The sequence below is a fragment of the Clinocottus analis genome, unplaced genomic scaffold (assembly GCF_023055335.1).
Source record: "Clinocottus analis isolate CAN_PGR_092001 unplaced genomic scaffold, fCliAna1.0.p SCAF_23, whole genome shotgun sequence".
Lineage (NCBI taxonomy): Eukaryota > Metazoa > Chordata > Actinopteri > Perciformes > Cottidae > Clinocottus > Clinocottus analis.
The window spans coordinates 5,497,641-5,515,300 of NW_027175965.1; the positions used below are offsets into that span (position 1 = coordinate 5,497,641).

The window sequence follows — 17,660 nt, forward strand, 5'->3', positions numbered from 1 at the left end:
GGAACTTGCCCTCTAAAAGAAAAAAACACTCTCCAAACATAAGCAGACAGAGCACAGTGCAAAGCAATGACAAATACAGAGATGAGACCTATTTATCAGGACATGAAACATATAGCCAAGATAGAGCAAAGCCCACAGGTCAAGAAGCAGCAGTCTGTCTTCATTTAAAGGAAAGTGGAAACTCTTTTGGGGACAGCAGAGCACACAATTTTGACAGAGATGACAGGGCGGTTTGAAAGATGAGTGAAAAAGGCGAAAATAACTATCTTGAAAAAAAGTGAAAGGATGTGACACTGCTGTTGTGCTGCCCAGACATCTATTCACAGACCACACTTTCATGCCAAAGCCCTGATGAGATAATGCTCAGGTTTTTTATAACCACAGACAGGCAAATTAACATTGAGTAAATTTATAATTCCAATTAACATTGGTCAAGTCAGGAGAGGAAATGTGGCTTGTAGATGAGGATAAATAAGTGTGTGTGCGTGTGTGTGTGTGACAGTTGTGGGTTGTGGACTCTTGAAATGTGCTTCCATGGGGTGAATTGAGCAGTGTAAAAAGTGTATAATGGAAAACAAACAAGAAACGTTGGGATTAATAGTTAATTATTGATCTTGGACAAAATCAATATGGTCAACTCAGTAGCTGGTATCAACCTTTTGATGTCATAATATCTTACTCAACATATTGTTTTTAACATAGTATTTTAACAGATTCAACTGATACCTTATTAAATATATGTATATAACTTGCCTCTGTTGGGTGCTTTTGTAGATCAAAGTTTTAGAGTTTGGCACTGAGGCTTTTATTTTGACATTTTAACAATTTTAACCTCTAAAATTTTAGTTTACAAGCGTTTCTCAAAATGTCCCTCATCAAGATACATACACTCATATGGCAAGGTCAGCTGTTTAATTAATCAAGGGGCTGGAGCTATATTTTGGAAACACAAGCCACTTTGTGCGACAGAGGGCGGGAGAGACCTTCAAATCTGTCACGTCTTACAACTTGCTGCTGTATTATTCCCGGTATTTTCCACATGTTGCTGTATAAAAGATAACTTAAAGTCACCAATAAGTGGTTAAAAATCCCCCCAACCTCTAAACGCCACATATAAAGCGTATTTGTCACATATTTGATCGATCGATTGTTTTTAAGTAGCAATGATGTCAACATTTCCAATGGAACCTGAAGGCACCAAACGTGAATCCTAATTGGAGTCAGATTTGCAGCGCGAGGAGTGGCTTGTTCAACTTCTGCTTCCCAGGCAGCGGAGTCATCTTCCTAGTAGTTGCTCGAGCGACTAGTTCAGTAAACAGCTGCGCGAAGACGTTCGTTCAGACGATTTTGGTGGAAATATTTGGTTGAAATATTTTCTGAAGCTAAAGCCATGTGTGTGAAGTGTTCGCGTGCTTCAGTTTGAGGTAGGTGAAATGAATACCTGCAAAGTTTTTTTTTTTTTGGTGTCAGTCATGTTGTCGCGCTCCCCTTTTCTCGTTAAAGCGTTAACACGTCAACGTGAGGTCACGTTCCTATCTGCGTATAACTTTTATTTTATTAAGTTTTTCTTTGGTTGTGTATTTATGTTAGCAGACCAAAACGTCTCCACACTCTGCAAAGTTTTCTGCCGTTTAACGGGTCAGGCGAGCGTGTGCTGGCATGTTCCTGCTAAACGACTCATTTTCAGCTTTCTACTATGTCATTTCCCAAACAGTCATCATCATAAAAGATGTGTCACCGTGAGACATAATGCTAACTGGTAATAAGTTGAGCAACTTGCAAGCTTATGTATTTTTCCTCTAACAAAACAACATGTAACGACATAACCTGCTAGTTTTAGGTCACAACATTGCAAGTATTAACTTAAATGTGCTCTCTAAAATAACTGAGTAACTTTTTAAAAGTTATTTTCAATGTTAATTCTTCTTTCATTTCTTGATGAAGCACACACAGTCATTCCATAAAGGCTATTATGACAGAGTAAAAGCCGTCAGTGAGGGTGTTGCAGCAGAGTTTTTATTAATTTATGGAATTTTACTTCGCTTGTGACCTCTTTTCCCACGCAGGGTTAGGGTTGAGTCTCTAATGATAGTTCCTTTTTAAATGAAGCTTTGTTTAAAAGAAAATATGGTTTGCACTTTCGAGAGCATCCCTTAATTTAACAAGGATCATTTGGATGTCTGCATATTGAAATGGTTATGGTTTATCTCTAGCATATGTGACTATATGACGACACAGAGCTTCCCAAGAGTTGTTTTTCCTTTCAGTAATTTTCAATTGTAGCTTAAAACTAAACATCTAAAGATAATCAAGTAACAGCATTTATAATGTGATTTAGACTTTTAAAAAACACTGCAACGAACAGCTCTCACTTCATTTGCAAAATACCTACAGATCATTCCTCTCAGCAATTCAGATATCTAAACTAGCAATAGTCTTAACTTAACAGATGTATTATCCCACAACATTGACCTAAAGATACATTCACATAGATCAAATTAAAAGTGAAAGGGTTTGAAAGTGGTACTTTCTCTTACTGTTTTGTTTTTACAACAGGGGGATCTCAGTTCCTGCTGAATTTGTTTGTTTAGAGAAGCTATTGTACAATACTTAGTGGTTGGAGGCCTTGCAAATGAACTGTGGAAATGCAACAGCAGCTTGGCCCAGTGTTGTTGATATTCTTGTTTCATCATTATTTCCGGCAGCTTTACCCTGTGTTTACCAGGGGATTGTCAAGGACAGCTGCCAGCATATGATACCTTTCTTTTACTTTCCTCTGATAGCTACCTAGTACCCACAACACCACAGGAAAAAAACAATGTAAAACATGCAGACAGGTCAAAAAGTTAAAATATTACAAAGGACTTTGAACATGGTGAGTTTCCAGACTTTGTGGTTGATGCGCCAGTAACTGCTGAACCCTTGGGGTGTTCATGCACTATGGTGTCTAGAGTTTACAGGATGATGCAACCAACAAAAATGATGAAGTCAGCTTGAGGTCTTTGGGTGAAAGCGCGTCAGTCAGTGAATGAGATCATAGAACAGTAGACGCATTCAAGCCAATTGGGAGGCAAACAACTCCAGTACACCTCAGTGCAACAGTATGTGCAAAAAGATCAAAACAAAAAGCTCACAGTGAGCATATGATCATCGAAATAGGAGGTGTGGGGAATAGATAGACTCCGTTTGTGGGAGTTTGGTACACAGGATTAATCCCTTCTGCACTGGTTTGAAGGTGTGTGTGTTTTATTTACACTCATTCGGCACCATATAGCAGGTTGAATATCACTGTGCCGGTTTATCTGATAATGTGTACATTATTTGCCATTGTCTAAAATAGCTGAAAACTGACAAGGGCTGCAACTTATGAATATTTATCATTGATTAGTCTGTACATGTTTTTTTCTCAATTTATCTTTAATAATTTGTTCTTCAAAATGTCAGGTGTTTTATAAAAGTAAATATTTTTTGGTCTATATAAGAGACTAAGAAAACCTTCAAATATTCACATTTTAGGAAGAAAAATCAAGTATTTTTTAATTAATTTTTTTGCAAAGAAGTTTACGGAAATAATTAATTACTCAAACTGCTGCCAATACATTTTCTGTTACTTATAATGTCTGCTCTAGAACAAACAGCTTCTACGTTTACGACAACTTAAGCATCAACGAATGAATTTAAACCATAGAGCATTGTTTAATGCAAATGCTTTTCCATTTGTATCCACGCAAAAAGACTCGTATTGAATGAATGAAATAAGATGTTTCTGGTGGAAAGACATGATGGTGTGTGTCAGTGGATGTTTACTCTGGCTTCGAAGCTCAAGTTTCAAGATAAGAGGCGGGACAAAGATAGTATTGTATGACAGTTAAAGTCTTGCGTTGTCTTTTGCAAACCATGCGCGGCAGTTTTCAGCCTTTCCCAGAGACGAGTCTTTGTCAGTCTCCAGATTTTTTAAATCTCCTTAGCGTCACAGTTGACTGGGATCCATCATGTGGTTCAGTCTGGCTCTTGTTGGGACTTCCAGGCTGACTGTCATGTGTGGCGGCGTTTCTCTGCCCTGTGTGCAGGACAGGGAGCATTTACTCCATGTACGCCAGAGGTATGCTGCATATTCAGTGTCACATTAACTGTATCTTTGTGTACTTTCTGAACATGAGATGAATGCTATACTATCTTTTTTCATTGCTGGCTATTTAAAGACAGTTACATATGTTTGTGCTTCATAGTCTGTGATTAAAAAGTCTTTAACTTTGATGATTGACCTCATAGTATTAGATTTGAAACGTTTAGTTAATTCATCAATTTCATCCAACATATCATTAATTAGATTTTTTTTCAAAATATTTTTTCAACCAAAACCTGGTTACAGCTGCTTGTACGAGCAATTGATTGGAACAAATCATTGGCAGTTTAATCCATAATACAAAAATATTTTTTATTTGCAGCCCAAATTAATTAAAACAAAATAGCAGTCAATATCTTTATTTTAATCTGCTTGTGCTTGATTTATTTATGGGTATATTTACAGATTTGTTTGTCCACATAGCTGTGAGGTGGATAGAAACAACAGTTTTTCTGTGGCAGTAACGCGACACCTTATTAGCAATCTGATGAAGGATGCTGAGCAGACCACAGGAGGTCTTTACTAACCTGAATGTAAATATTTCATGGCATGACTGAAGCAATTGTGAGATCAGCACCTGATTGCAGGCTACATTGTCATTGTAGGGTAGAGTTGACATATATTAACAGTACATAAGTATATGCACCAATTTGATATCAGGTATTCATATAATGTATCAGGTAACATGCAACAATGCTTTGAAGGGATTGGTGGGATTTGCCCCAAGATTTCATTGAGAATGATTGATTGAAATCCAACAACAATTAATGCATCTCATTAAAATGGATGCAACATTATTTTTGACCGGTCGACAGGAACATTCCTGTCCATTCTGCCTGCGGCTGAATGCTCTTTTGTGTTAAGCAACTATCCCTCCGGGTTCACTGGAGCCACTTAAAGTAGCTATAATTACCACTGAGATCCGGCCTAATTGGAAGTGACACACACCATCAGGTGGCTTAGAGATGCAGGTTACCAGTGGCTAAGTCATAGAGGAATACGACAATCAGCTAAACCATTCTCTCTTTGTTCTTTTCTGCTTGCGGACAATTTATTGTTAATCTGTGCTCTCAAAAACAAAAGGTTTCTAGCCCCAGCTCCGGACCATTAAGGTCAATGTGAACGCTGAGCGGATTAAGTCCTTTGTTTTGCTGTTACCACGGGTTAGCACGGCGCTTTGACAGACAGGAACAGATCCAAGGGAGCCCCGTTTTCATTATTTTTATGAAATTGGTACACCGTAGCTGTGTGCGTTATGTGTTTGCACGTGAAGAAAGAGAAGGTAAATGGTCTTGTGCAGAAAGAGCTGTGTTTGCTCCAGAAAGTGATCGGGAAACTTGAAATGTCCGTCGTGTCAAACTGTCTTAAGTGCATCAGAATGGGCAGAGGTAACAGGTACGTGGGCTTAAGGATTGCTATGTCTCTTTGCATTGACTCAAGGTAATGAATTGTTCTGTTGTCTGGAAGCATGGTAATTTAGACTACGAAATGAGTGACTTGTGTGCAGCCACAATTGGCAATTTCTACATAAGGTGACAGGGTAAGAAATAAATAACTCATGCAGGAAATGCAACATAGTTTTTCTTGTTTGTTTAGGCCGGCAGACCTTAACAACAGTAACCATTAATTTCCTAAAGAATTTAGTTTAGGGGTCAGGAGACAGACTGGGAGGAAGTGCGGTCTGTCTAGGAGCCCTGACTTTGGGTCTCTCAGGGGGCTCATAGTCCACATGGAAGGAGAGTACTCTCGCTACCCTTTGAGAGCTAGCTGTCTAACCCATTCTTGTTTTGATGAGTGTTAAGATATCGAAAAACAAGTCAAAGTCATAAACCTGTAATTAGTCAAATGGGAATTGATGCTGACAAATGTAATTTTGTTTCGTCGATTTTAATCTTTGTACGCTTACTGTAAAAGAAAAGCGATTTCATTTAGTTTCTAAACATACAACTCTTAACTCAACTCAAATGAAGTGAATGATGGTTGTCTTGTGGACCCATACATGACTGGATTTGTTTTACAATCCTATGATGCAATCCTGTTTCTTTTTTTTTCACACCGACAGTTTGATGTTGACTAAAACGGGTGATCTTGTTTTTTTCGACGGGTGTGGAAACTATTTAATGGTAGTCATTATCACAGACACATAAGAGTTGACTTTGTGTTCATAGTTTAATGTAACCATCTTCATTCCTGGGTAATTTCAGAGATTTTAGGCCAACTAAAGACAGTAAATGCTTCGTTCTATTTTGGATTTAACGTTCTTGTCTGTGACGTCACATGGTCTGGTTTTCTGCTTAACATTTGCTGTTTGTGTATCTATATAGTTATTGAAGGCAATATAGAAATTGGCAATAAGAGGTCAATTCATTAATAAGTTGATTGACATAACAAAAAATAACGAAGGCTTTAATAATTGTTGTTATCCTTATAAGTTGTCAGACAAGCATTTGGTGGTTCTTGTCTCTCAAACATGGAAGATTTGCTGACCTACTTTGACATTTTAATGTGATGTAAAGTATTATTGAATATCTTTGGGGTTTGAACCCCTGCCAACCAGCCAGAATTCTGGCTCCCTCAAACCGGTTAGATTATTCCTCTCGCTTTAACAAAGCAGTCCGAATCTCAACTGTTACCTGCATAAAATACACCTGTCCAAAGAATCAATCAATCAGATTCTCACCTTTTTGGACAGACCAAATTATACAGCAAACAAAGGAGTGGCTCAAGAAGAAGCACATTAAAGTCAGGGAGCGGCCTAGCCAATTATCCGGACCTTATCCGGATTTGGAGGGGATCTGCAAATAGGAGTGGACCAAAATCCCTCCTGAGATTTGCACAAACCCTGGTGACAGACTACAAGAAACGTCACACCCTTGCAATGGTTTCTCCACCAAAAACTGAGTCATTTTTTTGCTCAGGGATCAAATACTTTAACACAATCCAATGAAAAACAATACATAACTTTTATATGATGTGATTTTCTGGATTAGTTGTTAGTTGGATTAGTAGCTATAATTTAGCTACTGATCCTTATGTAGTATCAAGTATTTTAGAAATGTCTTTTGGACACAGAGTTCAAGTTTGTGTCTCACGTAGTTCCCACTTCCCTGCAGGATGGAGGCATCATGTCTGGACCTGGCTCTGGAAGGCGAGCGGCTCTGTAAGTCTGGTGACTATCGTGTCGGTGTGTCCTTCTTTGAGTCTGCGATCCAGGTTGGAACAGAGGATCTTCAAATCCTTAGTGCCATCTACAGCCAGCTGGGCAATGCTTACTTTCACCTACAAGAGTATAACAAAGCCCTGGAGTACCATCGCCATGACCTCACACTTACTAGGTAAACAGTTTCACTTCCTTAATAATTGTTTTATGGAGGACCAACGTGAGACATTTAGGATTAAAGCTCTCTAACGATACTCTCTAACAACTTTCAAACAATATATAACAACACTGCAACATTTTAAAATCGCCATTTCCATGATTTTCTTCTCCTTTTTTGAAATCCTAGAACAATTGGGGATGAACTTGGTGAGGCAAAAGCCAGCGGCAACCTTGGGAACACATTAAAGCTTTTAGGACGGTATGACGAAGCGGTGGTTTGTTGTCAAAGACATTTGGAGATCACCAGAGCCATGTATGACAAGGTGGGCCCTATTTTTGTGGAATTTTAAAACTACACGGAAGTGATTTTAAGTCGCGGCTGAAACATTTCGTTAGTCCTTTTATCTTAATGAACTGACGCTAGATGGCTGTTCTGTAATTAAAAGGGTCAGTCAATGTCTAAAATGCCTGCTTGTTTTGATTAGAATGAATGGATCCAAATTGGTTTTTAATCAATACCACATGACTTGCTCGGCAGCCACAGAATAGTTTTGGTGTGCACGATGACGGCGACGCGCCTGCACAGCAACATCTAGAATAGTTTGCCAGCCCGCATGCAAACACAAGCAGGTCTGGTGTCAGTGTATTTTAAGTATGTAATTACAGCACTGGTCACTCTTGTTTCCGTCTGTGAAAATCTGGTGTGCGTGCTGTAGGTTGGGCAGGCTCGGGCGCTGTATAATTTCGGGAACGTTTACCACGCCAAGGGCAAGAGCATCTGCTGGACTGGAGCCGAGCCAGGAGAGTTCCCAGAGGAGGCCAGGATCGCCCTGAGGAAAGCTGCACAGTACTATGAGTGAGTCGGTATCGCCAAACCCTGGGTATTTGTTGTTTTGCATTTATTTTGAAAGTCCTGAGGAATGACTTCATTTCTCAGACCGAGACCTCAACTGCAGAGTCACAGGTTTGATCCCCACAATAAACGGTGTTAGTTTTTGTTTTTGTCATGACCAACATCTGACGCAACCCACATGAGATTACAAGAATTGTTTTTTTTTTTTTTTTTTTCAAATCATGTATCTTTGAGTAATACAGAAACAAAAGATTGAAAAAGTTACAAAATAAATGTCTATGTTCTTGAATAACAGGGGAACATTCCAGATAAACTGCATTGAGAAGAACTACAGTTTTTCCTGATGAAGTGCTTTCTTTTCCTTATCTCTCAGTTTTCCTCGAGTAAATGGCTAATTTGAATGTTTCATGTGTGAACAGTCAACTCGATCTTTGTGCATTATCCATAAACATACTTTCAGCTGGGCAAATAATGCATTTTAAATAAATGTAAATAATTTTTAGGACCATATTTTATTATCAGCCCAACTGCTCTGCTTTTTGTAAATTCATTAGCCAAATTCTTTCTTTGATGATGATTTTATTTTAAAAAAAATTTTCACACAGAGCAAACCTGTGCCTGGTGAAGGACTTAAGCGATCAGGCAGCCCAAGGTCGTACCCATGGTAACCTGGGAAACACTTACTATCTTCTGGGTGACTTTGAAAAAGCAGCAGATGCACACGAAAAGGTTGGTGGCAAATGTGTGTCTTCAGTGTCTGCTACACATGCCATGCATTCGTAACATTAGTTGATATTGGACACATTGTGTGAAAGGAGCAGTGTGTGACTTGCCTCTAGTGCGGAGGTTGCAGAATGCAAGCAACAACCTCATCTGTCTTTCCAAGCATGTTGCAGAAATATGTTGCCATTCAGGTTGGGAAAGGTATCGCTGGGACTTTACTAAGAGCTGCTCTTATCAATACTCTGTTCTTCATGACGAAATAATTGCTTTTAGTAACAACCAAACTCAGAATAGGATTATTAGTTATTTATGATAAGGACATAACTAAATATTGTTTCCAGCGCAGTGACGGTCGTGTTCACAACAAAGTCACGATCTGAAGTCACTAATAACTGAAAGCAAATCAAAAATGTCAATAAAATAAATAACATCCCTGAGTGAAGTTATTCAATGCTAATAATGAAGAACACAGACATCAGATAGTGTCAGTCAATCCTCTCTGTGTCCTCTGTGGATTAATTGCCTGCAGGTACGCTGGTAGAGAGAAGGCTGCTTTCTCTCAGCCAACAGTTTGTTTCGGCCGATCGTGCGTTCTGTGCTTGTGTAAACAGCGGTGGTGGGTGAGAGGCTGCAGCTCGAGTGATTTAATTAAGTGTTGCTTTTGTTTCCACGTTAATGCGATAAAGTATTGGCTTTCTACTCATGAATGAAACCGTAAGGAGTGTCATCGTTATCTAGTAATCATTACTTCACCCAGTTCCCTTAACTGTCTCCACCGCAGGTTGCATGTGTATGTGTATGCCTTGTGTGCATGTGCGTGCAGTTGGATGAGCTCAGCCCCGACAGACAGCAGAGGAGATACACGCAGCAACAAGATAATATATTACACCAAAACAGTAAAAAGCAATGTTGGTTAAATCTGTCCCGTGGCCATCCCTACCTTCACGTAACGTAAAATTACAAAAGGTTGTCAGTGCTGTAGAAACGCGTCGGTGCAACATGGTAGACATGGATAGCTTAATGGTTCTTTGTTTCAGGTCATATATGCTAAGGAATACGTAGTTATGCATTTTATATTACATCCATGACAATTACAGTTTTCTAAAGTTGTTATTCACATTCCTTTTTTTCCACCCACCTCCATAATTGTAAAGGATTTGTCCATCTTGATTTCCTCAATGTTTTCTTTTTGTCTGAGTAAAGTGCACCCTCTTGTATGTTGGCAGCGGCTGCTCATCGCCAAAGAGTTTGGGGATAAGTCTGCTGAGAGGAGGGCCCACTGTAACCTTGGCAATGCTCACATATTCCTCAGCCAGTTTGAAGTGGCGGCTGGTCATTACAAGTGAGTAAGCAAGTGAGGCTGGCGGCCTTTCTCACATTGTAATGCTCTTTGACGGATATCTCTGTATGTCTCCATCATACACGGACAAATTGTGCACTGATGACATTAATCATTTTCACACAGTCCTGATCCTGAAATACTTTTTCTTCTTTGTTCTGTAAATGTTTAAGCGACAAAAGCAAGAGGATGTAAGAATGGGTTTTCTTTAAAACGCTTTTTTTAATGTCCTATTTAGCATTTATAAACAGTTTATGGCCATTTTAAGAATGGGTTTTAATTCATCAGCGGGTATGGGCACAGTAGAAGTTAACATTGCTGACAAATACCGTAAACTAATTAACACTTAATGACTTATGTTTATTTGAATGGTCGATGCACATTAATAATTAACATGAGCCACCAGATTCAGATTCATTTTTATCTGCAGTCGCTGGCAGGTTGATGGTATTAAAACAAAACCCACAAGAGTACATAAGCACAGACTCATAAATATGTAAGCACAAATAAATGCACACAAGTGCAGAACCATAAGCACAATTAAAAGTGTATAAGCACATGAGGAAATAACAATATCCTTAAATCTGCTTACAAGTGTTATGGTTTTGGTTCTATAAAGAAGACAATGTTTTGTTTACAACAAAGTCTTGTCGAACAGCCACAGACTTGTACAGACATGTTGTTGTTCAGCAGCCATAGTTTATTACATTCCAAAGTTTTAATCCAGTATTTTCTTGATATAGAGGATCTTGGACAATTGCAACAAAGAAAGTAGCAGATGACTATCATTCTCCTGCTCCCACCCTACACATTCCTTGACCGCCTTTCCTCTTCTGTTTCGCCCCCAGGAGGACTCTGCAGCTGGCCAGGCTTTTGAAGGACAAAGCCGTGGAGGCCCAGGCCTGTTACAGTCTGGGCAACACCTACACACTATTGCAAGACTACGAGAGAGCCATTGATTACCACCTCAAACATCTGGTCATTGCTCAGGACCTCAATGACAGGTATTGGCAATTAAAGCCATTTGTTGTCAGCTTTCTGCCAAACTGTCTTCGAAGTGTAATGAAAATGAACAGTTTCAAAGTGGGTGGCCTCTGAACTAATTACCTGCCACAATTTGGGGGTATTACTGCCAACACCCATGAAGCTACAATTAAATGGCAACACACTAAAAAAGCAACACACTAAAAAAGCAGAGAAAGTCACACAGAAACAGCACTTGGCGTCTCTCTTATGGGTTTTAATGTGACTAACACATAACAGCTAGAAAAGATGCAAATGGAACTTTTATGAAGCACTCTTTACTCTTTTTATAGGTTGCATTTTAAATTGGCTTCTTACGTAAAAATGCTGATCAAAATATGTGCCAGCATGACAACTTGTTTTCCTTCACCATACAGATGAAGTCAGTGTTTATAGGCTTTTCTACTATAACATCTCCAGGAACAAAGCAAAGCTGTTCTTGTTATTGTGGGAGGCTGTGTCTATTTTTATAGTTTGAGGAAAAGAAACCAAGATTTATGCTAAAATAAACTTGCACAGCTACATTGTCATTTAAGCTATATATAATGTCTAAAATGAATGTAATAGGAGAGACATAGAGATAGCTATCCAAATTATGTGCATATTGGTTTTGAAAATGTCTATTTATTCGTACAAATATTCATCCCATAAATAGAAACTTATTTGTGAAAAAAGTAATGGAGAATTTTTGTAGCCTCTGTGAAATGTGTGCACATACGTGATATTGAATTTACTCAATATCAACATGTTGAATTCAAGCTGTACCAACTCATGTTAAGATTAGGTTTTTGGGATTGTACTGTATGAAAGTTGCCTTTCCTGTTTTTGTGTAATCTCAGCGAAAGTTGATCAACCTGTTTGTGTCTGCTGCAGAGTTGGTGAAGGAAGAGCATACTGGAGTTTGGGAAATGCTCACACTGCCCTGGGGAATCATCAACAAGCCATGTACTTTGCAGAGAAACATCTGGAGATCGCCAAAGAGGTGACTGTTTACTGTTTACCTACTCCCTAAGGGTGTAATCAGTAGCTACCATCAGGCCACACCCCCCTCTAGTGGTTGCATGGGGAACAGCAATGAGTAGTGTATTTTTCCCAAGCAGTGTTTGTTTGTCTACATTCATGAAGGAATTTTACAAACAAACATACTGAAAAGCCGGTATAAAAAATATTCTATTTTGTCTTATTTTGGAGTCATATGGTTACAATAGCTTTGATGTTGCAGACTGGAGACAAAAGTGGCGAGGTGACAGCCAGGATGAACTTGTCGGACCTACGGCTGGTCGTAGGGCTGAAGTCCAACTCCAACATTCACTCCAACATCTTCCGCAACACCAACACTAATAGCTCTGCTCTGCCAGTCAGCTACCAGGGTTACGCCAGCCTTCAAGGTACATTTGCACGCTTCAAAAAAAAGCATGTAATTTTCAGGAGATTTTGACGATTCCATTTTGAGACGGTATTGCATTACTTGTGAATCTGTGAAATTGCATTTTTAGATGCATGATTTACATGAACTGTAAAATAATCTTTATGCACAAATTTAGATGTGTAAAATGACAGAAAATTAAATGTTTCCAATCTCCAGGAGAGGCCATTTTTTTATTGTGAGTCTTGTTACTGTGTTGTTTTTTTTACCTCTAGCCATGCTATGGATGCACTCACATGTGTACTCAGGTGATGTGGGACACAGTCCTACATGAACGTAAACTCCACAGTGCACTTTAAATACAATGTTCCTGTAGTTGCAGAAGTTGTGTTTAAATATTAAGTGGCCACACTATTGAATTGTGTATCTTTTTTTTGTCAGGAGTCAAGTCCTCAACAAGGATACTCGGCAGTGCAGAGAACCTGAAACTGAGTCCAAGTCCTGACAAGAAACAAACTGGAGATTCATCTGCTCATCCAGTATGTATGACATTAGCTAATATATACATTTCTTAACTTAAAATAGATAAAATTGTCCAACTGTAAGTTCCACTCTGTTTGTTATTATAGATTGAAGTTATTTTAGTTTTTAGATAATCTACGCGGCAAATAATATGGTTATTTTTTTCAACTAGCTGCTGTTGTGACAATGAGAGTGCACTAAAGCGAAGGTTGTAGTTTTCCTGAATTTGGAGCTGCGCAACTGTCTTGGTTTTAATTGCAAGATTAATAACCAAGTCAGCCTTGTGCTTCTGCTTTAGGCAGAAACATGTGGGCCAACATGAGAAGAGACTTCTGTTCTTGTCATGTAAAACATAATACATTTCCCTTTTTCCCCAATAACCTGTTCACCCAACCCACAGTGTGAACATGGTTAAACAGTAAACCTCTGACATGAATCTGTCAGTGATGTTCAATTACAATTGTCAATCTCGATGCACTTTGAATGTACAGGACTGGGAAGAGGACGTATTCCCTGGATCTTCAAAAAACCACACAATCAAGGCTTCTACGAAGCTCTTCCTCTTCCATCGGCTGAAAAGCAAGAAGCAGAAGAACCCCAAATCCTCTCCTAAAGACCAGGATGAAAACCGCACCGAGCACTCTGCTCCCGAGCTGGAAGCGCCGGTGTCCCCGAAGGTGTTTCTAAATATACTAGACTGTCGTGCTCACTCATAACATCCGTGGAACCCACAAGATGAGCAATGATGATTCACACTCGAGACAAAGTTAAATGTGAAACGTGTAACCTATGACACAGCCTCACTTCCTAAGAGTTTTTTCCACATAGGGTGTTATGAGGAAATGTTTCTGTGTTGCAATGGCAGATTGTTTTGGGCTCATCTGTTCCAAAACAATATCAGACTTCAGTTTGTGTGGATAAAACAGACAAGTTTAGTCAATTTAAAATTTGATAGCCAATGAAAACGCCTTTTTTGTATTACAAACTAGAGTGGTGTAAGAAATGACTTCTTTCTGTCCACACACACAGGAATTATCATATTCACTCATCCTCCAGCATAACTATTTGGTTTTCTGTTTTTTTTCATCTCTTTGTATTGCACAGACTACAACTTGCATTTTCTTGTGCAACCCTGTTTTGCAGAATGCTAAAATAAGAAAGCCCAGCTTTCACTTGTTTTGAATTTAATTGAAAATCTTCCCAAAGGTCTAACACAAAGTGGAGTAAATCATTTCAGATCAGAGCAGTCCATCTGTTTAATTAATAACTAAAGGGCACTTTTCCTCTAAAATCTCTCAACTGTCAGAAAAAAGTGAGTAGGGGCCTGGCACAATTTCCAAGTATTTCCCTAAAATCAACTATTTCGAAGCATCCGACGAGAAAATTGTTTTAACCAAAACTAAAAGTGAAGTGTCTTCTGTAACAGGAGTTGAGAGGTGGCTCACGATGTTCATGCTGTTAATCCTTTCCTTTTCTTTCAATTGTTTTCATTAAACGCCTGCTGACCTGATCGGAATAATAATCTAAAGTCTTGTTCTCAAATTAAATCAACTTATTTTTTTTGCACTCTAGCCTGGATCTCGGGACACTATCGGAGAGGATGGCTTTTTCGACCTCCTCTCTCGTTTCCAGGGCAACAGAATGGACGACCAAAGGTGCTCCCTGCTGGATGGCCAGAGCTCCCCCGCTGCTCGCCCCTCTCCCTCCTCCACCCCACCTGTAGCTGAAAGGAAATGTGAGTCAGCCCCTTGTGTTCACACCATATGTAATAGTAGCTATTACAAGCTGTTACAAGCTATTTTCTTATTAAGCTATAAGTTTGTCCTTCTTTAAAGGCAAGCCGATTAGTCTTCATATTTAGAGTCCGCCCTGGTGGCGAGTCAGTTATGGTGTGAATGCAGCGTGTGTCCTTCACGTAGTAAATATTGTGCCATCCTTTGTGTTGTTTGTGTCAAAGATGACTTAAAGTAATAAGCCACCCAAAATCGATGCTTTAAGTATCAAACACTGTGTTTATTGCCATGAAGTGTTTTGTAAAAGGTGTGTGGTGTCATCCTTCACTGAGCATTGCAGCTTCTGTAGACCTTTTTTACCCATCTTGAAAATAGGTATTGATGAACTCTTCTTGTAGTAGCCGTGAATTCAAGCTCATCACAGCATTCATGGAACAGTTTTTACAGCCAACCGTAAAAAGCAAGTATACGAGGGTGCCTCAAGGATAGATTTTGGTTGGAGCGTTGCTTTAAATTTCATCGAATAACATCTCATCCTTCTAGAATTTAATGTCTGTGGTCGTCTTTTTTTTCTACAAATCAGAATAAAATGCTGGTTAGCAGAGTAAACATGCACAACTCACAGCTACCGATTGTAACGCACCGTCACCATTTATAACAAATTCCACCCAGATAATAATCACCTCTGTTTCTAGCTGTTTTGGAGTGCGAAACACCGTTGCAGGATCCTGGTCATTTCCTGGAGCTGCTGGCCAGCTCCCAGGCCCGTCGTCTGGACGACCAGCGAGTCAGCCTGAGCCATTTTCCTGGCTTACGTCTCAGCACATCCAACCCGCCTCGTACACCCTCCACCTCCAGCACAGATCAACTCCCCCCTCAAGGTGACAAAGTATTGCAGGTTTTTTGTCCTCTCCATCAGAACCACTACTCAGTCCGTGGCTAATGCTCATTTCTCGTCCCAGCCCCGATCTCCAGTACAGATTCATCTCACATACCCTCCCTGTACAGTCGCCTCGAGGCCAGTGCTGAGCAGCCTGAAGGGGATGATGTCTTCTTCGATATGCTAGTAAAGTGCCAGGTGGGGGAAAATAAATCCAGTATGTTGCCTCCTGCTCAACCATGCAGCATTTAGTTTTCCACAGTCAATACTCTAATAAATGTTAAAAGATCTCCTGAAAAGAACATAGTTTGGTCATTTGAGGGAAAAAAACAAATAAATATAAACGTTATTCTCTAAGCATGTTTAATGATATGCTTCTCTGTGGACAGGTTTCATATGTGTGCACTGATAAAATCATAAATTTAGTATCAAATTATATGGTTCTTCACTGGAAACGTCTTGGAGATGATAGGCTTGAGCTATATCCTTTACAGACACTTTTTTTGAAAGTCTCAGAGGCTCTCTTGGAGAAAGTTCAGTACAGTTATTCTATTTTCTTTTCTTTCATTTACAGAGTGGGGAGGTGTATACAAGGTTCATTTAAACATTTCAGCACTGGACACAAACACGATGGTGCCTTTTTTAGTATTTATTGCTCACATCCAAATAGGCAGATTTATTTCCTCTCAAACATTTGCAGTTATACATTGTAGTTACATATATGGACCTTATTTAGTAGAGCGTTCCACTGTCAGTGATGTCCATGTGGCTCCTCGTGCTCCTGATATGCATCAGCTCCTACAATAGCACTCATTGCCGTCTCTCGTCTGCTTTAGGGCTCCCGACTGAACGACCAGAGGTGTGCTGCACCACCTTCAAAAACTAAGGGACCGACTGTTCCAGATGAAGATTTTTTCAGTCTCATCCAGCGTTCCCAGTCCAACAGGATGGAGGAGCAGCGAGTCGTGCCACCGCCTGGCGTAGCCCAATCCAAACCAGACTGACTCCAGGAGTGAAAAATCACGGAGTTATTTTTTATTATTTTTTTATCAAGTTTTTTTTTTGAAACCATAATACTTGTGCAAGGCTCCAATAGACACTATAAGGAATCAAGGCCTCAAACATTACAACACTGCGACTTTTAACGTAGGAATGTAGGCGTTCAAGACGTATGGACTTGTTTTAAGAAGTCTGACGGCATCTCTGGGTACCTTGTTTGATTAAAACACCCAGCCTGGGATGCCACAGAGACCTCTACGGGTGGCGTCTGCATCAATCCATGCACACAAACTGGGTTGTGTTGTTTGGACTAAAGGACATAAGCCAAGCTGAAGGGATTTCTGCTTTATGATGATGGACAAGAAATACATTATATGAACCGATCTCAAGCAAATTGGAATCCATACTTTGTGACTCTAAGGCTTAAGAGCAGTACATCTTGACTTGATCTCTTCAAGAACAACTCAACATTTTCTCTAGGGAAATAAAGGTCCAGTCCACCGCTACTACAGCAGTAGTGACTATTTAAGCCATTTATGGTAACTATTGGCCTCCCAATATAGCTTCTCAAGACTTGTACGAGTGGAGTTATTATTGGCATCACCAGAAATGTAATTTTTTTTAAAAAACTTTTTGCAACATTACAATGAATTAATTAATGTGAGGAGAAAGAAAAAAGTAATTTTAGCTTTTGTATTGGAACCTTCTCTTGACGATCGAGAAATAAAATCTGTTGAGTTTACAGTTCACTCATTTATTCACCCTTGATTTATCTTC

The 17,660-nt window shown here is 39.4% G+C and overlaps 1 protein-coding gene across 1 annotated transcript; it reads left to right on the top strand.

Moving 5' to 3' along the window:
- Positions 1-1,292: 1,292 nt before the first annotated feature.
- Positions 1,293-17,615, top strand: LOC137793470 (G-protein-signaling modulator 2-like). Its single transcript, XM_068589644.1, has 15 exons — positions 1,293-1,424; positions 7,240-7,461; positions 7,633-7,768; positions 8,162-8,301; positions 8,904-9,027; positions 10,248-10,363; positions 11,209-11,364; positions 12,257-12,365; positions 12,606-12,771; positions 13,191-13,288; positions 13,763-13,948; positions 14,844-15,006; positions 15,700-15,885; positions 15,967-16,082; positions 16,721-17,615. The coding sequence occupies exons 2-15, from the start codon at positions 7,241-7,243 to the stop codon at positions 16,886-16,888; spliced, it is 2,085 nt and encodes a 694-aa protein (XP_068445745.1). The 5' UTR covers positions 1,293-1,424; position 7,240; the 3' UTR covers positions 16,889-17,615.
- Positions 17,616-17,660: the final 45 nt, after the last annotated feature.